At 34.2% G+C, this 24,378-nt stretch overlaps 2 protein-coding genes across 4 annotated transcripts in view; both read left to right on the top strand.

Annotated features, from left to right (window-relative positions):
* The window catches only part of UBE2W (ubiquitin conjugating enzyme E2 W), a 115,017-nt gene extending 102,319 nt beyond the window's left edge, over nucleotides 1-12,698 (top strand). Inside the window, exon 7 of one of the 2 annotated variants that reach the window (XM_064480885.1) lies at nucleotides 12,659-12,698. The gene's annotated coding sequence lies outside the window, so the exon portion shown is untranslated. Of the gene's footprint in view, nucleotides 1-4,149; nucleotides 4,205-12,658 lie in introns of those variants that run through there. The other variant, XM_064480886.1, reaches the window with a different exon arrangement.
* STAU2 (staufen double-stranded RNA binding protein 2) overlaps nucleotides 1-24,378 on the top strand; it is a 233,779-nt gene that overhangs the window by 9,996 nt on the left and 199,405 nt on the right. For both annotated transcript variants that reach the window (XM_064480884.1, XM_064480883.1), the window contains exons 2-4: nucleotides 4,150-4,280; nucleotides 12,659-12,818; nucleotides 20,847-20,982. In XM_064480884.1, coding sequence (XP_064336954.1) covers nucleotides 4,150-4,280; nucleotides 12,659-12,818; nucleotides 20,847-20,982 — 427 coding nt within the window. The remainder of the gene's footprint in view (nucleotides 1-4,149; nucleotides 4,281-12,658; nucleotides 12,819-20,846; nucleotides 20,983-24,378) is intronic.

The raw sequence follows: 24,378 nt of genomic DNA, 5'->3' as shown, positions 1-24,378 counted from the left end.
AATATATCTCAAAAAATAGAGTATGTCTATGTTTTAATGAGTGTGCAGATACTGTTATTAGAAATAGTTATTTTTACTATTGTTACTTATTAAAGTTACAGAGACAAACATGTAAACAAATTTTATATCAACAAAGGTAGAATATTCCCTTACACAAATATGAGAAATCTTAAATGTAGTTTATGTCACACTTGGGAATTTTTCAGTGGAAACAAACTTAATATGTTACGATAAGTCAGTGGAAAAAATAATAACAAATACATGCTTTTTATAGAATATTAAAGAAATGTATGAATAAAATCAGCTTATTCTAACAGCATTTTAACTCAGAATATTTTAGCTTAGGAAACCATGGAAAAGTTTATAAAATAATATCACTCTACTCATATTCGATGAGAGTGTGCTTTGACAAATTGTTTATAAACAGAATAATGCATTCTTACCATTGTTAACAGTGTCTTACATTTTATTCAACCAGTGCCATAATTTGGTAATAAAATAGCAACTATCATTTTTGTTTTACTGTCAAGGAAAGTCAAATTTCAATGCTTTCTCAAGGTTACGTGGATATCAGTCAGTGGCAGAGATATCAAAATAGGCTCTTAACCGTGTGGCGTGTGTTCTCTCAAAAGCCAAGTCGGGGGGGTGGTTAGAGCTCAGTGGTAGAGTGTATGCCTAACATGCACGAGGTCCTGGGTTCAATCCCCAGTACTCCCATTAAAAAAATAAATACATTGATAAAAACCTAATTATCTCCTCCCTCCAAAAAATAGCCAAGTCCAGAATTGTGAAATCCATTATCATTTTTATTTACTCTAAGTAGATATCTACTATTCCAGCCACCAAATTACCTTGAAGCCTATTTCAAAATAGCTTCATTGAGGATATTCTTCAGTCTCTTGAAAATGTATACATATGCAGCATTGTATGTATTTCTTACTTTTTGCCCTATTGACTTTTCTAAAAAAGTAATATATAAATTAAGTTTATAAGTCTCAATTTTTGTAGACCAATTTGTTTTATAATTTTGTAGATACTCTATCAAAATTTTGGTTTAATTTTTAAATCATTGCTCTATCATTGAGCTCTGTCAAGTAATGAATGTTAATGAGATTTAAATAGAGGAACAGCTATGGAAAATAAAATTTTAATAATTTTGTAAAATAAAAAATCTGAATTAGGACTAATTATTTTTAAATTTACCAACTTTAAATGTTTCAGTTTTAGGTATAATATAAAGTTTTATCGGAGTGAGATCTTTCATGTATTTTGCACACCTTTCACACAAAAACTTAAATCACATGTTAAATAAGTTATTGGATCCATCAACGGATTCCATGAATCCCATTATAGGATTCATGTTATTTTTATAAAGCAGAACATTAAAATTAATGCAATAAGTTTAACACCATGTTATTAATTAGCATTTTTCCTTTAAAGGATGTAAATCAGATTTTCTTGCCAAGCAAGTTTATTGAGTTATAAACTTACTGTTTTTATCACATTTTAACATATTTAAAACCTATGCTATTAAATTTTTTGTACTGTAAAATTGTCACATTATTCTTTCTATGCTCCTAATACGTTTTGCATTGTAACATTGCTGAAGAATGAAAATTGTGTTATAGTAGCAGTATAAATGCTATTTTAATGTTATGCAAAATTGACTTGATTTTTAGTAGACTTCAGTATTTTCTCATTTTTAACAAATTTTCATTCTTATTTTGCTTTTTGATATTTACATAGCTGTGTTAACTATTGTACTTGAGTGCTTAATGCCATGATATGCAAGGAACAAAATTTGTTATAGCCCCAAGTCCCCTTGCATTTTATATAGTGACTGACTTTCTGGTAGTTTTTTTAAAAGTATTTTTATTTTTATTATTTTTTTATTTTTTGGGGGGAGGAAATTAGGTATGTATGTGTGTATGTATGTATTTGTTTATTTAAAAGAAGGTGCTGAGTATTGAACCCAGGACCTTGTGCATGCTAAGCATGCACTCTACCACTGAGCTATACCCTCCCTCTGCCCAGTACAGTTTATAAAATGTTTATTTGAACGATACACAGTGTAATAACTAAAATGCAGATTTCCTCAACCTCTCTTGACTAATACTATTATCTTTTTTGTGCTGTTCCAAAAAGTAACAATTACTAGTTTTTTGTTTGTTTGTTTTTGTTTCTTTTTGGTTCGCAAGCCACTTAGAATGGTCTAATTGTAGAATCAGCTGACAGCTGTATTGGTCCTACAGTTGGTTGCTTAAGTTCTTTTTCCTTTTACTTGTGCCTTACTTGGTATTGGTGTAGTATTCTTATAATTTCTTAATCGTAATGATTGTGATCAAGTTATTATACCAAATTATTAGTCCTGTAAAGAGTACTAAAAAGTTAATTGAAAGTATTAAAAAGAATACTATTTTCTACATTAAACTTTGCCATAGGTAGTTTATAGATGAAGTTCCTAAAACCAGCTATTTCCATTTATTTAATATATTCTCTATACACTGTGACTGCATTTTAATTGAGCAGGAAGTAATCCATTTGCATGGTTTATGCTAGGTTTTAAAATATTTTTTTTTGACACTGATTAATAGGAAATGAGAGAAAAACTACAAAGCAGTTAAATATGTCTGTAAATGAGATGAAGGAAAAATATAGGATAAAATACTGTAGTATTAGGAAAATATTCTGAAGCTGTAATAATAACCGCAGTAGATTCAAAGTAGATACATTTAAGAATCATAACTGTATAACCTGTGAGTTAGTTAAGTAGAATAGATTTATTACCCATATTTTATAGAGAGAGAACAGTAGGCTTAGTAAATTTAAGTGAAAAATTTTAAGACCTTGCAGGCTAGGGAAGGATTCCTTAAACAAAGCAGAAAAGGCATGGACCATAAAAGAAAGGCTGATAAATGTAATACATAAGCTAATCAATAGAGCAAAGGACAAAAGTGGTTCCCAGAAGAGGAAACTCAAATGACAAAAAACAATATATTTTGTCAAACATCAGATTGTCAGAGATTAAAATACTTTGGCCATATGACCATACTGCATGTTTTCAAGGCTGCGAGGAGGAAGTCGTCGTTCTCATACTGCCAGGGGAAAGTAATTTGATGCAGTCGTTCTGAGTGCTGTTTGGTAGCATGTTTTACCTTGTAAGAGTGAAGAGCTGGAAACAACCCAAATGTCTACTTAATCAGTAGGGGAGAGGATTAAAAAACTGATAAGATATTATGATGTAAATTATATAGCAGTTAAAAGTAATGCACTGAATCTATAAAGTTAAATCTCAAAAACATTGTGAACAGTGAAGAAAGTTGTGAAAATAGGTTTATTATATTACTATTTATGTAAACTATAAAACCACATATTTCTTTATAGATATGCGTGTATGCATATAAATGTAGTTTAGAATATCCTGGAGGGATATATTTTAAATTCACATAGTGGTAGTTTCTGGAAAAGATAAAGGGAACTTAACTGGAATGTAATACTGGTTTTTTTTTTCTTATTAAGACTTAAACAGAACATGTTAATTTCAGTTCTTGATGATAAAAACTTGGTCATTTGTTACATTATTTTTTTCTACTTTTCAAAATTTCATTAAAAAACCAAAATATACTAAAAAATAGTTGGAAGAGTTAGTAATTAAAATTAGGACTTGATTTCCAAGTCTATAGAGTTTTTTTCAATTAATATGCTGCCTCAGAATGAAAAGGAAAAAAAGGAAGCTCAAATGATAAGAAAGGTAGATAAAATTTAGTTTTATAGTAATAAGAAGCAAGGAGATTTATGTGTTTATACTAAAATTTCTTGAGAGGAAGGGAAAGTTATAGGATAAATTAAAAATTATTATAATCTTACATTGTTTTAAAATCTTTAAGCATGCTGTTATCATATATGTGTATAGAGAGCAATTTAGGTACTTAGGAAAAAGCTACCTTAATTTATTGTTTAAAATGTGATACATATTTCTGTTGCATGTACTGAAAGACTTTAGATGATTTGGAATTTTTATATAAAATTTATGGAAATAATTTAATCCAAATATACAATCTGACTTCAATCTAAAAAAGTCAAAACTAGCTTTTCTTCCATTTTGTAAAGTCATTCTTCACAAAAACTTTACAGCCTTTTTATTTACAGCTTCTCTCCAAGATAAAATGGCAAACCCCAAAGAGAAAACTCCAATGTGTCTGGTAAATGAGTTAGCCCGTTTCAATAGAGTCCAACCCCAGTATAAACTTCTGAAAGAAAGAGGGCCTGCTCATTCGAAGGTAAGGTTTCAAAGGGAGGTGGTGAGACATGCTTATCAAAGTCTATCAGATTTATCATCTCAGGTTTTAATTGTGCTTTATTTTGGGGGGAGGGGGTCGCAGAAAGCCTCAAGGCTCTTAATGTTGTATTAAAAATATTTTGAAGTCTGTACCTAAAACATTTTATGTCTCATTATGGTTTTCAGAGCTCTTTCAGATACAGTATTTCACAAAACCCTAATGAAACTACATGAGATACGAAATTTTTGGGGGGGCGGAATTAGGTTGGTTGGTTTATTTATTTTAATGGAGGCACTGGGATTGAACCCAGGACCTCATGCATGCTAAACACGCGCTCTACCACTTGAGCTATACCCTCCCCTGAGATGTGAATTTTTTATTTCTATTTTGTAAATTAAACTCAGGTACAGAAAAGTTAAGTGACTTGCTTAATAATTTATGACTGCCAGTGCCAGCACTTGAACGTGTAATCTTTGGCTCCCAAGTATGGAGCTTTTTCAATTAAATTATAACTGCTAACATAAAAATGGAGACAGTAAAATATAACAAGTTACTTAGTGAGACATCTTTCCCAATATGATGTTTAATTCTAAGATTCATCATTTATAAAAGTTGTATATATCATATACATATATAGTTATCTGTGTATTCACTTATAAAACTATTCTTTTAAATGGAAAATTGATTTCTTTTTTTTGTATATATGTTTATTGACGTATAGTCAGTTTACAATGTTGTGTGATTTCTATTTTTATATAGCAGCACATGTATGTTTATATGTATACATGTTACAAAAATATGACTAATGCATTTATGAGCTCTGTTCATCTGTTTTAAAAAGATCTCAATTGTGCACAAATTTCCTTGGCACATTTTTTAGTCTTGATTGGAGATTATGATAATGATCATTAATTTTTGTATACAATGTGGAAACGTTTCTATTAAAGTTGGTTAGTCTTTGTAAAGCAACTGGTTATTGGATTATTTGTTTTCTAGCATCTCCTTCAAAGTAAGGAAAATAAGATGAAACTGAAATGTTAATTTTGTTCCCTATTTCAAGCTTTTATGAGGGATTTCTGGGCAGCACTTTAATTTTTTCATAATATCTTTTGTTCAGAGAAAAGGCAGTGGCCTTGGTCTGTCTGTCTGGTCCTATATCCTGCCTCTCTTTCATACCCATTAATTCATACCTGTTTCGTACTCATTGTTTCAGCCCTTAATCATGTTGAACTGTTTGCATGTCTTATGTTGTTTCATGTTTTTTCACATCTGTCTGCCTTTTCCTATGTTGTAATGTCTCTCTGCTTTGAAGGTCCCTTTGCCTGTAATCATTTTTGAACACTGGGCTCACATTTTTGAAGCCTCTGAAAGTTCTCTGATCCCTCTGCTGGGCTGTGCTGTGGTGCAGTGGTGTATGTCGGTCATTATTGTTGTACTAGACTGAGCTTATTTAGGATAATAAATACTTCATTCTTCTATAGTGTATGGCTCCTCTGGTATGTGTCCTCTTTGCTTCTCATTGCCAGTGCTAGGTATTCATCCTTGAGGTAGACCTCCAGCTTTGAATTTCATGTTAATAGACTGTGTGACACCCATGTGACACCACAGTAGTCATTTGCTGGCCTCTGGGTGATTCCATCGCATTTCTCATGGCTCACTTTCACTCTGATACCCATCCTAACCTTTAAATTTTGGTGATACTGTCTAAATGGAAGGTTCCAGCATGCCGACATGTCAGCTTCTTACACTTCTCCAAGTATCTTGTCTTCCCCTCCCCTTCAGCCGCTCATCCCTGTGATCACATTCTTCATTTTATCTTGACCAGTAACTGCAAGACGCTCCATAATTACAATCCTAAACATCCAATTCTCTGTGACACCCAGTCCATTCCCTCTGGTAGTCTGACTTTAATAGTCTTTCCATACCACCAGTCCACTGACTCTACTCCTTTTTTTACTGTTTCTCACTCCCCTCAGTCCTCGCGTGTTTCCTTATCCAGCTTAACTTCCATATGTCTTGTATGTACCCTCAGCTCTCTTCCCCTTCTTGGTTAGAACATCAGCAAAATCCCAACCGAAATGCCAACTCTGCCTTCCCTTTTCGAGTTACGGATGAGCTACCTGTTAAGGCCAACCCTTCTATTTCTGTACTAGATCCCAACTCTTCTCACCTATTCAAGGCTATTCCCCCAGCTTTCTCTCCCTTAACTTTCTTCTGTGTCGTTAAATTACTCTTCTAATGGACCAGGTTTGTTGTGGTCCACATTCTTTTTTCTAGGCAGTGCCATATTCCCTTGAGTTTCAGGGAGATCGAGAGATCCCTTTGCCAACCTGTGCCTACTGCTCTGGGTGCTTTGGCCATAGACCACACCATTTAGCCTGTAGCTCATTTTTTGAAAAGAGTGAGTACTAGAGTAGCATATTCTTGAATGAAAGAGAATCAGTCTAATATTATTAATGTTAATATTAATTAGCTAGGTCTGGATCCTTATTGTGGAAAGCAAAGTCATTTTTTTGGGGGGGTGGGGGGAGGAAATTAGGTTTATTTTTTTAATGGAAGTACTGGGGATTGAACCCAGGACCTCCTGCATGCTAAGCATGTACTCTACCACTTGGGCTATACCCTTCCCCAGCAAAGTCATTTTCATTCATGCATGTCTACCAGTGGTTTTAAGTGAGACATCAAATATATTTTAGTGAAATAAATGATTATCTCTGGCATGAAAAAATTAAAACTAGCCCCACCTCATTAATTTCCTTGGGACATTAGCCAATTATATGGGAGTTTACATATATATGCATATACATGTTTATACACATGCATACACACAACACACTCACTTCTAGTACTGGTTCTCAATCTTGGCTATTCATTGGAATCACAAAGGGAGCTTTAAAAATACGTATGCCTGAATCTCACTCCCAGAAATTCCTAATTAATTGGTCTTGGATGAGACCCAGACATTAGGATTTTTTTAAGGCTCTCAAATGACTCAAATGTGCACCCAGAGTAGAGAAACACAGGGTAGAGATTAATGTCTTCAGGGTGGTGTAGAATTGTCTTCTTATACAGACTTCTTGATGGGAGGTAATGATCCGTCTATGTTTATATGCTTTACTCTTTCTTTCATTGAGTCTTAGAGAATATGAACAACTTGTGGAACTTTTAATATGTGACTATTAAATTAAAAATATTTTAATGTTTGCCTTGTCCCCTTTTGCTTTAATGCTCACTTTTAAATTGACCTCTGAAGTAATTTGTTGCACCTTATATTAATGTGAGTTATAATTATGACAGGGCATTGTCTCTTAGTTACCTAAATACAGTTCTTTATTTTTCCTATGAATTGTTTTGATTTTCTCAAATCTCAAAAGAAGGCTATTATAATGTAGAATATAAGGAAGAGAGCCATGAATAATATAAAGTGGTATTTTCTTCTTTTTCTTTATTTTCCTATTTTGATGAGTTGTCTTTATGAACGACTAAGTTTCAAGCTGCTCTCGTACTGTGTCTCTTTGAGAAGGTTTACTCTGGAATAGGTATCACTGAGGGAGCCAGTATTACCCAATGGCCTTGAAGCCAAGTAGTTTTTTTTTGTTTGTTTGTTTGTTTTTTCTAGATTTACCAGGGTTGATTTTTGGCCTACGTTATCTGGCCTGTGTGGCCTTGAATACCTAATTTAGAATCTCAGTTTTCTCATCTGTAATTTGAGAAATATAATACCTGTTTCAGTGTGGTATAATGGAAAGATGATTCATAAATTCTTAGCAATTATGTTGATGATGGAAGTACCCAGATAATTGTTATCGCTACATGTTAGTAGTATGTAAGATTAAAAAAATCCTTTGTAAAATGTCTGTTTTATTTATAAAGTAACAGGCACTGTTCTTTACTGGGGCTTCCTATTCCCATTTTCTGTGAGGCCGCTCTTGAATATTCTAATCAAGTCCTTGATTAGATATGTTCTTGGCAGATAGTTTCCCCTCTTTGTGACTTTTTTTTTTCTTTTTTTAACCGTGTCTTTTGAAGAGCAGTAATTTTTAATTTTGATGAACTCCAGTTTATCCATTTGTTCTGTAAGATTTTGCTTTACGTATCATATCTAAGAAATTTTTGCCCCATCAAGTCATAAGATTTTCTCCTATGTTTTCTTCTAAATGTTTTATAGTTTAAGTTTTACATTTAGGTCTTATATTTAAGCCTAATTGCCACTTTGAATTAATTTTTGTATATGATGCAAGATATGGAACAAGTTTATTTTTTTTGCATGTAGATGTCCAGTTATTGAGGAGATCATCTTTTCCCCACTACGTTGTCTTTGCACCTTTGTCAAAAATCAGCTGTCCGTATATGTGTGTTTATTTATGGACTCTGTTCTGTTCTATTGGTCTATTTTTCTGTCTTTATGCAAATACTATATTGTTTTGATGACTATATCTTTATAATTCTTGATATCTGATAGTACCAGCTCTCTTTAACATGTATAGGTCTACTCAGGTTACCTGTTTCTTCTTGAATGAGCTTTAATAACTGTGGCTTTTAAGAACTTAAGTTGTTGAGTTTATTGGCATAAAGTTGTTAAAAAATATTTCCTTGTTTTTTTAAAATACTTCAAGAATCTATAGTGATGTCACCGCTCTCATTCTTGAAAGTGAAATTTGTGTATTCTCTTTTTTTCATGATTAGTCTGCATAGAGGTTTACAAATTTTATTAACCTTTACAAAGAACCAGCTTTTGGTTTTATTGATTTCTTTCTCTATTGTTTTTCTATTTTTTATTTTGTTATGTTTGCTTTTGTCTTTATTATTTTTTATCCTGTTTACTTCGGATTTGCTTTGCTTATTTTCTAGTTTCTTAAAATTAAACCTGAAGTTAACTTATTTGAAACCTTACTTCTTTTTTACTATAGGCATTTAGTGCTGGAAATTTCTCTTTAGTACTATTTTAATGTCATTTTCTGAGGTGTAGTGTTTTCATTTTCATTCAGTTTAAAATAGTTTCTATTTTCCCCTTTGACTTCTTCTTTTACTCTTGGGTTATTTAGAAATGTGCTTTTTAGTTTCCAAATATTTGGAGATTTTCCAGAGATCTTTCTGTTACTAGTTTCTATTTTAATTCCATTATAGTCAGAGAACATACTTTGCATCACTTGAATCCTTTGAATTTGTTGTGACTTGTTTTATGGTCCAGAAAGTTGTTTATCTTGATAAATATGTAAGAAACTGAGAACAAATATATTTCTGCTCTTTTCGGGTAGAGTGTTTTAAAAACATTCCAATCAGATTATGCTGGTTGATCGTATTGTTCAAGTCTGGTATTCTTCCTCATTGTCTGCTTGGTAATTGTTATATCAATTATTGAGAGAGGAGCTATTGAATCTCTGACTTTGATTGTGGATTCTCTTTTTCTCTTTGCAGTTCTATTAGTTTTTGCTTCATATATTTTGAAGCTCTGTTACTAGTTGCCTAAGTGTTTAGAATTGTTAATATCTTCTTGATTTATTGCCCCTTTTATTGTTATGAAATGACCTTTGTTATCACTTGTAGTAGTCTTTGCTCTGAAATCTACTTTGTCTGATACTAATATAACCATTCTGACTTATCATTGATATATTTTATCATGATATATTTTTTTCTATCCCATTGCTTTTAAACCATGTGTCTTTATAGTTGAAGTACATTACTTGCAGGCTAGCATATAGTTGGATTTTGCTTTTTTATCCAGTTTGACAATCTCTGCATTTCAAATGGGGGCATGTACACCATTTTATTTTAATTTTCACAACCATTCTGTGTGCTCTTATTGCTCAAATTTTGCTAAAGAAAACAGAGGGAAAGAATAAGAAACTTCCCTAACATTGCGCATAGTAAGTGGTGGATCTGCGACTTAAGCTCATGAACAGTCTGTTCTAGGATTCCTACGTGGAATTATTATTGTAGCAGGACTCCTTTTCTCTCGAGTTTTATTAAAATATAATTGATATAGAATATTGCATTAGTTTTAGGGGTTCAATGTAGTGAGATTCTTAAGAGGCTGCAGAACAGCAGAAGATTGACTTGGATGCATTTATATTTTACAGAATGTTCATGCTGATGGTGGTAGGAAGGATGGTTTGAATGGGAAAGTTTTATGTTAAAGGAATGATGTTAGGATGGTCTTGTGGTAATTTAGGGGAGAGACACTGATATTCTTCACTAAGACATTGGCAAAGGATATAAAGAAAGGAGGCCAGATCTGAAAAATATTTTTGAAGTTGAATCAATAGTTTGATAATTGAATGCAGGGGAGAATGGAGAGGGAAATGGAGCAGACGAAGAAGGCCACTCTGAGGTGCCTGGCTTATGAGACTTGGGACGGTGACATCTGGAAGATCAGGAGGCAGCACTTCTGAGTTCATAGGGCTCTTAGCCTAAGGTGGTGACCGAATTACGAGGAACAGTTTTGAGGTGTTGCTGAATGAGTCTTAGAAAGGTGAGGATAAACAAAGAAGGTTGAGGTTTTGAACCTGAATTAATGGAAGAATAATGGATGGAGCATTCTGGAGTGTGAACTGATTTGGAGGAGAGTAGAAGAGGTGATGTGTTTTAGGGCAGAGTTCTTTGTTAAATACTGTAATTTGAAAACCAGAAGAGCTAGTCATTGAAAAATCATTTTAAAATCAGGTAAATGTATTGAAAGATATGTTTCAGGTATATATTTTATACTAAATCAGAATAAAAGAAAGATTATTCACTTTTAACAGGTCTATATTCTGAATTTCAAATGGTTATAAATATTTTCAAGTCTGTATTTTGAAAAATTGGAAACCTACAGGAAAAATGGAAAGAGAAGTATAATGGATATGCTTGTCTTTCACATTTACTAATCATTAATTTGTTTGCTACATTTACTTCTTTTCTTGCTCCTTCTGTGTAGATATATACTTTCTCCTTGAACAATTTGAAAGTTAATTTCAACTATCATGACATTTCATCCTTAAATATTTGTATATCTATCTTTTAAGACCAAAGACATTCTTCTACATAACCATAATACTATCATCACTCAAGAAGTTTAACCTTGACTGAATATATTATTTAGTATATAATCTATAGTCATTTTCCCTGATTGTTCCCTAAATGCCCTTGTATACATTTTTTTCTTCCCAGTACAAATCCAGTCAAGGATCATACATTATACTTTGTCATGTCTTTTCATGTCTCTTTAGCATCCTTTAATCTAGGACAGCCCCTATGCATTCTTTTGTTGGCATTTTTGAAGAGTTTAGGCCTGTTGTCTTACAGAATACACGATAGTCTAGATATTTCTGAGTCCCTGTGATTAGATTCAGGGCAAACATTTTTGGCCAAGAATACTACATACTTCTTACTGGATCGTATCAGGAGGCACATGATGTCTGTTTGTATGGTTATTGATGACGTGAACTTTAATCACTTGGTATTTTCTATCTGATCGCCTTCCTGAAAATACACGTTTATTGCCTCATAATTAATTAGTATTTTGAGGTTCATACTTTGTGTTCCTACAAAATAGGAAGCTGTCTGTGGAGTCAAACAGCAGATTGTGTGTGTATATCCTGTAACTTGATCCTAAATGTTAAAGGTGAACAATAGGTTTTGGGCCTCATAAGGAAATATGATGTGAATGGAATGTTAGGATAAGGGTAAGGGTGAGTGACATGAAGATGGACAGGTCCATCCTTTGCACCATGCTACAAGGGGAACAATAGAAGGTTTTTAACCTAGTGTTGGTGGGAGTGATGCAATTGGGTTTGAGTTTTAGAAAGATAGCTTTAGCAGCAGTCAGTTGGGAGATTATTACATCTCAGCTGAGATGATGAAAGACTGTGTCCAGTGCAGCAGTGTCACTGGCAGAGAGAAGAGAGATTGGAGAAGTATTTATGAGGTTAAAATTGACCGAATTTGGTGACTGGTTAAAGGTTGGTTGTGGAGGATTGAGAGTTTCTTGGTGACAGAATATTCAGTAGGATTGTCTGACTCATTGACTATATTGTGCTAAGTATGAAGTTTAAGGAATGAGATTTTATAAAAGTTACAGGGACAGGACCTGTTGGATTCTCTTACAGTTTCTCTTACTCTGTTATTACTCTACTTTTTTGAAGACTATTTGAATGACATTAACAATATGATTCCATTTGGGGAAGTCATTTCTTCTTGATATATTCCACCCAAAATATACACTTTAAAGCTGCCATTAAGCCTTTTGATAGGATAGAACAGAATTTGGCAAAATCTCTTAAAATTCTTTCACTCTGGCTCAAAAATTTTGATCCTGTGGTGTGTCTGTTTTTCGCTGACTGCACGCTTTATGTCTGAAAAATTTCAATGTTTTCTTTATTTCTTTATGTTTTTCCAAGATGTTCTCAGTGCAGCTGAGTCTTGGTGAGCAGACATGGGAATCCGAAGGGAGCAGTATAAAGAAGGCCCAGCAAGCCGTTGCTAATAAAGCTTTGACTGAATCTACGCTTCCCAAACCAGTTCAGAAACCACCCAAAAGTAATGTGAATAATAACCCAGGTATGGCCCTGACTCGTTTCCTTCTGTTGTGTTGTTACGTCCTATATGTGCTGTCCTTACCCAGTGGCATAGTCAACAGGCATTAACAGGACAGACCACCAGGACAGCTGAATAATAACTGAAGGTATTGAGAATGAAGAGGCTAATTGTAATTATTTAAGAAATTTGCTTTAGGAGAAACTCTAAAGGTGCATTATTTACTTATTAGATGTTGGCAAAAAGTCATTTGGGTGCAAAGAACAGAAAGTTGGACTGAAGTTTTTTTCTAAAGTAAAGATAGAAATGGGATCAAAATCATTAATTTCTCTTTCTAAATATATAATTTAATAATTAAAAATAATTAATACATAATTTTTGGGGGGTAAACAAAGTTTATTCTAGGAAGAACAACTCATTGAGAGATGAAACCATTTTAAAATTTAACTATATGTACAGTTCATTGTTTCTAAGAGCAATTCAAAGGAATAAAGCCAACTACAAGATAAGAATCAACAGAATGTAGTAATCCAATCAAAAATAGGTAATATATAATTTAATAATTAAAAATAGTTAAGACTAGTATGGTATCAACAGCATTATGTATCCAGTTATCTATTGGGAAGAGCAGACCTGCATCGGACACAGTGCATGAGTTGATAGCATGAAGTTAATAAAGTTCTGTAAGTTTAGTACCAGCCCTCTGTCCATTTACTTGTCTGTTAACTTACGAAGGCACGCGGTTCCTTTCTGACCAATGATGCTTTAGATATTTTTGTGACGGAGTGAAAAAAGACATTTTGCCTGCCAGCAGTGACTCTGTAGTCTGTTTAATGATGGTCCACATGCTTATGCCCGTAATAAGGTCAGACACTTCTTTCTTTCCCATGTGGGCAGGTGCTCCTAAGTAGTCAGTCTCCTCTTTCAAGGACTGCTCTTTCCAGAACTCCATGACTTTCCTAGTTTTTGCATCTGTTCAGCTGATTCCAGTATTTATTAAGTAAGTGTAAATAAGCCAAAATATTATTATAATAAAGAAAAAAAACCTATTCAGGTTGAAACTGGTGAGAGGCTATCTACATTTTTAACTTTTAAAAACCTCTTCAGATTATTGGTTGATCATTAGCACCTCACCACTACCTCTACTTATTAAGCATTTGCTTTAATATATCTTCGGAGGTATAAACCAGTGTCCTTTTTGGTGAGGATTTTGCAGTCATTTACATAAAATGCATAACTCAGTGGTAAAGATTAAGTACCAAGTGAATAATAATGGCTGTCCGTATGATTAAGTAATGATGAACACAGATGGCAGTAGATGATGTAAGATACAGGTCTTGAATAGAGAATAGGCAAGTATAGAGGAGAGGAAAGAATTTTCCAGGCTGAGGGAATACTATGAGAAGGGGCATTGGAATAGGAATCTGGACAGCAGGTTTGGCAAAAAAAATTTTTTGTAGGTGGTTTTAAATTAGATCAGGTAAGTGGCTAGTAAGAGATAAGACTAGAGATGTAGTTGGGGAGCAGATTGTGATGGATTTGAACTCCAGACTTGGTTGATAAGTTTTATCTACAATTTGGGGGATTAATTTTTACAGCAGGTGGATGCTGTGTTTAAAAGAGCAATTTAGCAAGTTCAGTTTGACATGTGAACGGAAGGTGGAAAATATTAAAAGCAATGTCAGGAAACCACTGCCATAGTTTATGGGTGAAGAAAGAAAAGAAACTCACATGCCTTGGGTAACATAGCCCTCTACTCTTCCGGATACTGGAGGGGCACTTGGAATGGACGGAGGGACCAGGGTTCCTATCCACTGGTGGAAGCCATGCCGGTGGACTAGCCTTCCAGAGCAGGTACTGTGAACCAGGAGCAGTTGTGTGGTGAGCTCTGGGTCAGGTCCACTTCAGAGGATTATTAGTAGGAGGTCAACCAGCAAAGGAGTCAGAGGAAGGAAACAGGAGAGAGTCTGAAAGACCAGTGGAGATAAGAGTGTCCATTATTGAACGTTGCAGTGAGCTGGAAGAAGGTGTAGATTTTTGGGAGTAAAGTTTAAAAAATGTAACATTGTGTACTGGCAAGTGCACAACTGATGGTTGTAGGGCCTTGGTGGAATTTTGCACTGTAAATGCTTTACCAGTATCACAGGCTTTCCCGGTGCCTCAGAAGCCTCCCTTAGGCCCCTTCTGGTGGTTAACAACTCCAAAGGAAACCACTGCTCTGCTTTCTGTCATCTTAGATTCTTTGTGCCTGTTTGTTGGAATCATGCAGCTTACTCTTTTGTGATAGCTCGTTTTTTCTCAGTGTTATATCTGTGAGATTCACCCATGTTGTGTTCAACAGTGTAGTATTTCTGTGTTACGTTATATCCTCTTGCATTGGTACACCAAAATTTATGTATTCATTATACTGTTGGCAGACGTTTGGGTTGTTTCCAGTTTTGGGCTACTAGAAGTAATACTGCTATGAACATTGTTGTATGTATACGTTTCTGTTGGGGATGTATCTAGGATTGGAATTGTCGGGTCATAGATTATACATGTGTTCAGTATTAATACATAATGTCAAACAATTATCAAGGGTCCCTCCTACTAGCAGTGTATGAGAGCTTTCCACATCTTTATCAACAAAGGGTATCTTCAGCTTTCAAAATGGTAGTATTTCATTGTGGTTTTAATTTGTGTCTCCCTTCACTATTGTTGAAATATTTTTGCTGTTAAAAAAAACTGCATTGTTCAGATGAGTGGATAAAGAAGATGTGGTATGTATATACCAAATATATATACACAAACACACATACACAATGGAATATTACTCACCCATAAAAAGAATGAAATAATGTCATTTGCAACAACATGGATGGACCTAAAGATTATCATACTAAGTGAAGTACGTCAGATAGAGAAAGACAAGTATCATATGATATCACTTACATGCAGACTCTTAAAAAAAAATACAGATTTTATTTACAAACCAGAAATAGACTCACAGACAAAGAAAACAACTATGTTACCAAAGATGAAAGGAGGGAGGGATAAATTAGGAGTTTGGGATTAACAGATACACACTTCTATATATAAAATAGATAAAACAACAAGGATATTCAATCTTTTGTAATAAGCTATAATGGAAAAGAATCTGAAAATAATATGTGTGTGTGTGTGTATATATATATATATATATATATATATATACACACACGTATGTAAATGTATAACTGAATGACTTTGCTGTAGACCTGAAACTAACATTGTAAATCAACTATACTTCCGTAAAAACCAACTTCTATATCCATTCGTCCATCAGTGGACACTGAGCTTGCTTCTGTGTGCATGAAGGTGCATATATCCTTTCACAGTAGTGTTTTTGTTTTTTTTGAGATAAATACTTAGAAGTGAAATTGTTGGAATGGTTAGTACTTTTTTGTGTGCTAATATTTTAGACATCTTTATCTCCCACTGAATTGTGAAGATAACCTCATGTTATTTTTAGAAGCTTTATTATTTTATCTTTTAAATTTAGATCTATAGTCAGGAATTGAGGTATATGTACGATGCGAGGTAGAGTTCCAGATTTTTTTCCTTCCTTTTTATCTGTAGACATTCAGTTAACTTAGCACTATGTATTGAAAAGACAGTACGTTCCTCTCTGCACTGCAGAGGAGGGGAGATCCAATCCTGACTTCACAGTAAGTAGATGGGCCTTAAATAGTAATTACATCCCAGAGAGGAGTTAGATATAGTACAGCACGGATAGTTCTCCGGTTAATTAGGAGTATGTCGTAGAACTACTTTCCTTTCTCCCACCTCTTACTTTCTTTAACTTTTCTGGGGGAAATGATTTCAGATTTATATAAATTTTATAGAAAGAATACGTAGAACTCCCAGGTGCCCATTACCCAGAAATGGTTAGCGTTTCTGAACCACTTGAGCATAAGCTGTGGCTGTGACATCCCGTTGCCCCTGAGCACATCGGTGCGTACTTCCTAAGTTACTTCCTGTGTACTTCCTAAGTTACTTCCTGCGTACTTCCTAAGTTACTTCCTGTGTAACTTCCTAAGTACACAGACACTGTCTGTCAGGGAGTTACTGCTGGTCCCGTATCCCCGTGTAATCCACAGACTCCATTCACATTTCACTGATGGTCCCAGGAACACCCTTTGTAGGTCCAGCATCTAATCAGGATCACGGATTTACTGTTTCTCTTCATTCCACTTCAGTCTGGAACAGCTCCTCAGGCCTTCTCGTCCTTTATGACCTTGACATCATTTGTAGAATGCCCCTCAGTTGAGTTTACCTGGTGTTTCCTCATGATTTATGCACTTTTAGCACATATCACAGAAGTGACCTGGGCTCAGTGTCATAACAGGAGACACAGGATATTGATTTGTCCCGTTAGTGATGATTTTTGTCATTTGGTTAAGACTGTGTCTGCCAGGCCTCTCTATTGTAAAGTTAATTAAGATGTATATTTTATTATTACGTAGTACAATTAACAAGTGTTTTCTGAGGAGATACTTTGAGACTACATAAGCATTCTGTTCTTATCAAATTTTCACTCACCAGATTTGACATCCATTGATGATTCTTGTCTGAATCAATGACTACTCTGAAGGTTGCCAAAAGGGTGATTTTTAATTCCATATTCGTTTTCGATTTATTCATCAGCATTGTGCCTGAGAGCTTTCTCATTCCCTTCATTTTGTGTTTATTTACTTATATCACTGTAGACTCTTGGATTCCTATTTTACCTACAGGCTTATGATCTATTACTATCGTTATTTATTCTGATGATCAAATTGTCTCAGCTTTGGCCAGTGGAATGGCCCCTTCAGGTTGAGTCCTGTGAACTTCAGATGCTTCCTCATCATTTGTTGGGCATTTCTGACTTCCTGGCACAATAAGATGTTCCTAGGTCATCGTGTGTTTTCCTTACCCGGGCTCCTGTCGTTCCTCCCAGGGCCCTGATTGGTTAGTTAATCAATTCATCCTTTCAGCAAACATTTATTGAGTGACTGCTGTGTTCCAGGGGCTTTTCTAACTTCCTGCAAAGTTGTTTCTTTAAGTGTTAGTAATATGTTGCTCCTTGAAAAGTAGTTGTGGATTTTTTTTTTTTTTGCCTGTCATATGATGGGAATCCACAGTTGTTAAGTATGTTTATATATCTAATTTATTAGTCTTTTTATTTTTATCATTGGTAAATGTAGAAATTTCCTTTAATGTATTCTGATTATGTGTTCACAGTGTCAACTTTATAGCCGTAAAATACATGAGGATTCCTATGTAATGATTATCTTTATGCAGCCTGGGTCCAACTCTCACTCACTGGAAGCAGTGGTACTCAGCGTTTCCTGGAGGCAGCTCATAGTTTGAAGTTATTCTTTAAATGTCTTCTGTGAGAGCCTCACTGTGTAAGTCAAGAGAGGTGTGCGCACATGGAGATGTCAGTCTGGTTCTATAGGAAACAGGTGTAGTGCTTTGCTCTAAAGAAATTAAAACCTTATCAGCGTGGTTTGTGCTTTTCTGCTTCTCTCTCTCTTTTTTGTGTATGTATTTTTATTGAAGTAGAGTCAGTTTACAACGTTGTGTCACTTTCTGTTGTACAACATAATGCTTCAGTCATACATGATCATACATATATTCGTTTTCATATTTTTTCACCATAAGTTATTACAAGATATTGAAATTAGTTCCCTGTGCTATGCAGTATGAACTCGTTGTTTATCTGTTTTATATATATTAGTATCTGCAAATCTTGAACTCCCGATTTATCCCTTTCCCAGCCCCCTTCCCTCTGCTTCTTTTCTGACTCTTCTTCACAAACACTAGTTTCTAGCATTTCTGTGAAGAAAATATAGTCTTACTTTCAAATGAATTTATATGAGATTATTTCTTTCTTTAAATGATATGAATTCAGTACTTTTACCTAGTTTAAAATGCAATTTTGGTGTGGGTGACAGACCTCACTGGTGATTTTCAGACATGTTAGTTTCCTGTGTATTGCCATACTTAAAGGATGAGGTCCTTCAAGCTTTTTTTTTCTTTTCTTCTTTTCCCATTTGATTGTTACGATATTTGTGCCTGTATGATTGCTGCAGAGTAGCATTCATGATGACATAAATCGTACAACTGGTGAACATGTTAATTATTAAACTGAAATCTTTATAAAATAAGAACAGTTCAAACTTTTAAAGGCATCAGTGGCTCTTTGGTGTTAAAAAAAATCTTTGGAAAACTGTTAGGTAGTTACTAATAAAGTTAAACATAAACCTCCTCTGTGACCTGCCAGTTCCACTGCTGGGTATATGCCCAACTGAAAAGAGTGTGTATGTCCACTAAGAGACATTTAAAAAATGTTCACGGTGGCTTTATACTTAATAGCCTCAAACTGGAAACAATCCAAATGTCCCATTAACAGCAGATCAGATAAACTGAGTAGAATACTATTTGGTGATAAACTCTGAAGTACTGGTATATCCAATGAAATCATTATGTTGAGTGGAAGAAGCTAGACAAACGAATACATAATCAGACTTGAAGAACTGGCAGAACTAATCTGTACTGACAAGTCAGAGTGGGTAACTTGGGGAGGAGGGTATTGACTGGGTATTCCTGGGTAATGGAAGTGCTTGTATCTTGATCTGAAAGGTGGTTATATGAGTGTTTATGCGTGTAGTAATTCATGGAGCTGTGTGCTTAAGATTTGTGCATTTTACTTATCCCTCTGTCAAATACTGTTAGAAACAAAGAAAGAAAATGCTTGACTTACTCTTCCTCTGCCCTGAGTGTATGTATTAAAATGGGGGTTTGGACTAATTGGACTTACTATATTTGTTAACTTTTCTTTGCTGTTTTTCTTATCCTTATCTCTCCCTTTTCTGCCTAATCCTTTCCTCCCACGCCCTTTATTTTTTGCTTTCTCTTCACCTTGGTTTAGTTCTTGTTCTTAATAGTAATCTTCAGTGGTTTCACATGATTTCTTTTGAAATGAGACACAAAATGAGCAGCCTGTGACTCGTGATGGATTACTTGTCACCATGCTGCCCGTTGTGTTTGCGTCAGGCTCCCCTGCTCCGGCCTGTACTTTGTGCCCCAGTTTCTCTGCTGCAATAAGTGGACCCGTTTTTGTTCATGATGTATGGTGCAAAAGGCATAATTCAAATGAAATAGTACAGAATTTACACTTGACATAAGTTTTACTTTCTGTAAAAGCTTAAGATTCATTTTTGTGATTTGTTATATAGAACATATATATGTTTTACTAAATAACCTTTTTTGGTACTTAAAATAACTTGACGTAATAAGTTTATGTTGTGTGTGTTATGTATTATGGGATTTTTCGAACTTTTGCAGAAGAAAGACTAAGGTATTGAGCATCCCTGAACTTACCATCAGTTGCTTCTGTTATCCACACATGGTGGCCAGTCTTGTTTCTCATCCCTGTGGCCTCTGAATTACTTTAAAACAAATTTCAGGTATATCACTTCATCCACAAATGCTTCAGTGTTTATCTTTAAAGATTATCTACAAAAAGCTTTGCTTATCTTTACTACTTTGTCGTGTGGTTGGTTATAGAAAAATCTCAAAATTTATTTTCATTAGCTAAGTCTAAGAATTACTGATGACCCTGTATTCGTTGCTAATTTTAGTCACTTGATTACCAAACTATAAATAAAAATATTCACAGACTGTGATGTTCTTACTGATTAAATAATTACAAACTTTCTGCGGTAAGTAACTTTGAAGTTCAACACCTGCTTTATAATATTCAAACTAAGCAATCTATGATCCTTCTGTTTTCCTTGTTTTGAAATGGTGTGACTATAAAAGTTGAATTTTTGGTCATTAATGTACAAAAAATTTTGCAAAAACCCCAAAGTGATTTCATTAGGAATGATTTTCCTGTTTAATTTGTTTATGCACCCCCTTAGAAAATCGTACAGAAGGGGCCACCCACTTCCACCTTCTTCCATGGTAATTATATGTAAAATATAGATTGCATGGTTTATTATGGAAATATTTCACTTGTGTGCCTTTAATATTTCTTTTAAACAGGTAGTATAACTCCAACTGTGGAACTGAATGGGCTGGCTATGAAAAGGGGAGAGCCTGCCATCTACAGGCCCTTAGATCCAAAGCCTTTCCCAAATTATAGAGCTAATTACAACTTTCGGGGCATGTACAATCAGAGGTTTGTATATCTTCTTTGGTTTTGTTCTTATTTATTATTTTATGCATATATACAAGTTTCTGAAACTCAAAGGGTATTTTCGTTGTAAAGAAAATTCACTTGAGGCATTTTTGCATGGAGTTTAGAGGTATCAACCATATAAGAAATGTTTAAATTAAAAAAGAATAACTGGTTTTCAGGAACTGGTTTTTGTTGCGTCCTGAGAGCCCTGTGTTTATTGCAGGCAGGACCACGTTGTAAAGTCGTTCCACAGGGTGGTGCGGGCTTTGCAGTTGTCTTGCTTGCTTATTCACTAAGCAGGTGCTTAGCTTAATTAGTGCTTTTCTTAATTTGTCTGAAGACATTGCAAACATGAGTGCTTATAATTTATAGGGAAATTCTTGGAAGGATTTACTAAGTCTTTCTGCACATTGAATAATTTTGTGTTAGTTATAAGTGTAGCAGAATTTTCTTTTGCAAGCATGGTAGAATTTAAAAAAAATTTATGGTCTTTTTTCTTGATTGTTTATGAATCATATAACTCATTGTAGAGAATGTGGAAGATGCAGAAAATTAAAAATATAAATAACCTGCAATCTCAACTAAACACCTTTATTTTTTTTAATATTTTTATTTTTAATTATTTATTTTTAATTGATGTAGCACCTTTAATATTTTAATGTACTTGACATTCTTTTTAGTCTTTGCATATAAATATATTTAACCAAATTGAAATTACCCTTTATATGCAATTTCTGTATTACTTTGTGGAGGTATACTATATGAATGGTAAAATGCACAAATCTTAAATGTACATCTCCTGCCTTTATTTTATTATTTTATTTATCTGTGTGTATATTAATTGTTTGATGACTTTCTACTTATTTATATCCTCATGTGATCACCACCCCATTGAGATCCAGAACATTTCCATCAATGTGAGAGCTTCCTCACACTTACTTGTACTTCACACACCTCTTCTCGGAAGTAACCACTGTTCTGTCACCATAGATTAGTTTTGCTTGTCCTTGAACTTCTACAGAGTCAACCAGTATTTACTCTTTTGTGTCTGACTTTTTTCACGTATTATAATTGTTTTCTTATTTTCTTTTTTATTTATTTATTTTTAATTGAAGTATAGATTTACAATGTTATGTTAATTTCTGATATATAGCATAGTGATTCATTTATACATATATATTCCTATTCATATTCTTTTTCATTATAGGCCATTACAAGGTATTGAATATGGTTTCCTGTGCTATACAGCAGGACCTCGTTGTTTATCTATTTTATATATAGTAGTTAGTTTTTTTTTTTGTTTGTTTTTGTTTTTTGATTTTGAGATTTATCCATGTTGTTTGAGCCTGGGGTTTGCAGTTTTTAATTGCTGAATAATACTTCTTTGTGTGAATGTATCATAATTTGTTTATTCCCAATATGCAATATTTTGCCCTTTTCTCTTAATATAGCAATCATTTTTCATAAAATTTAACCTCTGAAAAATAATTTTGGTGGCTATATAATACTTCATATAGCTGGGGTATACTTTGCAAGTATTTAAACAGGTGTAAACAAGGAATACTTGATAAGTATATAAACAAAATATACCTGTTTTTGATTATCTAGATTGTTTTTCTTCCCTTTTTGGCAATTATAAATAATATTGCAGTAAACACTCTTTATATACAAGTTTTTGTTCACATTACTGATTATTTCCTTAAGGTAGATTACTATAAGGGGACTACTGGGTTAAAAACAATAATGTATTACCCAATTGCATTGAAGTTTATACTGATTTCGTATAGTATATTTTGTATTATTGTGACAATGCTGACTTTAAAACACATTGTCTTAAGTTAGTTAAGTGGTTAAAAGTGATATGTTTTAAACTTTCAGTTTTATTGATTACTTTGTGAGGTTGAACAGCTTTTCAGATATTTATTAGTTACTTGTCCTTTTCGTCTCTCTTAATTTGCTAATTTTTATTGCATTGCTCGATCAGTCTTCAAATGTTTATGTGTTGAGGGTATTACCACTAAGTCTATTCTATTTGTTTGATTTTCCTGATTTTAAAAAATTAGCTTTTAGTTTTGTGTTTGTCTTTAATGTACTGCAGTTTTAAATGTTAATTATGGTCTAGTCTATTTTTTGTGTGCATTGCTCTCACTGCTTTTATGCTTAAGAAATTCTCATCTGTGATCAGATATTTGCTGATACTTAGTTTTTTTTTGAGGCATAATTGACATATAACATTGTGTAAGTTTAACGTATACAATATAATGGTTTGATACATTTACATTACAATATGATTGCCATTATAGTGTTAGCTGATACCTCTGTCCAGTCACACAGTTATCATTTCTTCTAGTGTTGGGATGCTGATGCTTTTAAAAACATTTTGTATATTTACTGACAGATTATTACAGTGCAGATATGAGGAGAAGATACTTGTTTAATCGATAGACAATCTAATGCTTTTTGATGTCTTGCTTGGTAGTGGAAAAATTATCACCTAAGGTTTAGTCGTGTTCAAATTGTAAATGGTTCATTTAAATATTATTGTTCAGGTTCTTTAAGAAAAGCTTCTGCCTCTCCCCACTTTCCTTCCCCATGTGTCTGGGGGGGATTTACTGTATTGTCCTGATGGGGAGGGAGGGGATGCCCCCTCTGGCTCCTCTGGTCTTTGTGGTGATGTCTCTTGTCCACCAGGTAGCTGACACCTCTCTTGCTTGCCCCGCTGAAACCTGCAGTTGGTGACTTGTGGTCCATCTTTCCCCCTCAGGTAATGCTTCCAGAGAGTATTCACCATCTTCCCCTTGCTGTCTTGGCCTAAACCCTTAGCTCTCCTCTGCTCCGCGGGATGTTGTTCCATTCCCATTCTCTTCGCCAGCGTCCTTGCTTCTCACTGTGGAGCATCTGTTGGCAGCAGACTTCCCGACTCTTAACTTGGTATCCACACCGCATGGGAGGCAGGAGGGACACACCATTTATCTCACAGTTGCTTTACTTTGTCTTTTTCTCTGTAACACACCCATTGCATTTCTCATCAGTCTGAGATTACTTCATGTGAATAAAACTCTTTGCCTACTTAAGCACGATAGATAGATTTGGTCCCCTGGAATAGGAACACCTTGTCTACTTTATACTTGCAAGGTGTTTTACTTTTAATGTGCTATAATGAGTAGAGCCATGAGGATGTTATATGTAAACATTTATTGTATTTCAGTATCTGTAGTTCTTTATTTGAAGGACTAGAGCCTTTTTGACTAATGAACCTATTACTTTTAAATGAAAGAAATCTAGTGCTAAAGCAATGAAAAATCAGACAATAATCTCTGTCCTCATGGAGCTCAGTCAGTCAGGAAGGTGACAGATTTGATAAAGACCTAAAGGAGCAGAGGGAAGAGGCAGTGT

The sequence above is a fragment of the Camelus dromedarius genome, chromosome 30 (genome assembly GCF_036321535.1).
Source record: "Camelus dromedarius isolate mCamDro1 chromosome 30, mCamDro1.pat, whole genome shotgun sequence".
In the NCBI taxonomy this organism is placed as follows: Eukaryota; Metazoa; Chordata; class Mammalia; order Artiodactyla; family Camelidae; genus Camelus; species Camelus dromedarius.
Note: the sequence above shows the minus strand (reverse complement) of the source record. Positions and strands in the feature narration are given on the sequence as shown.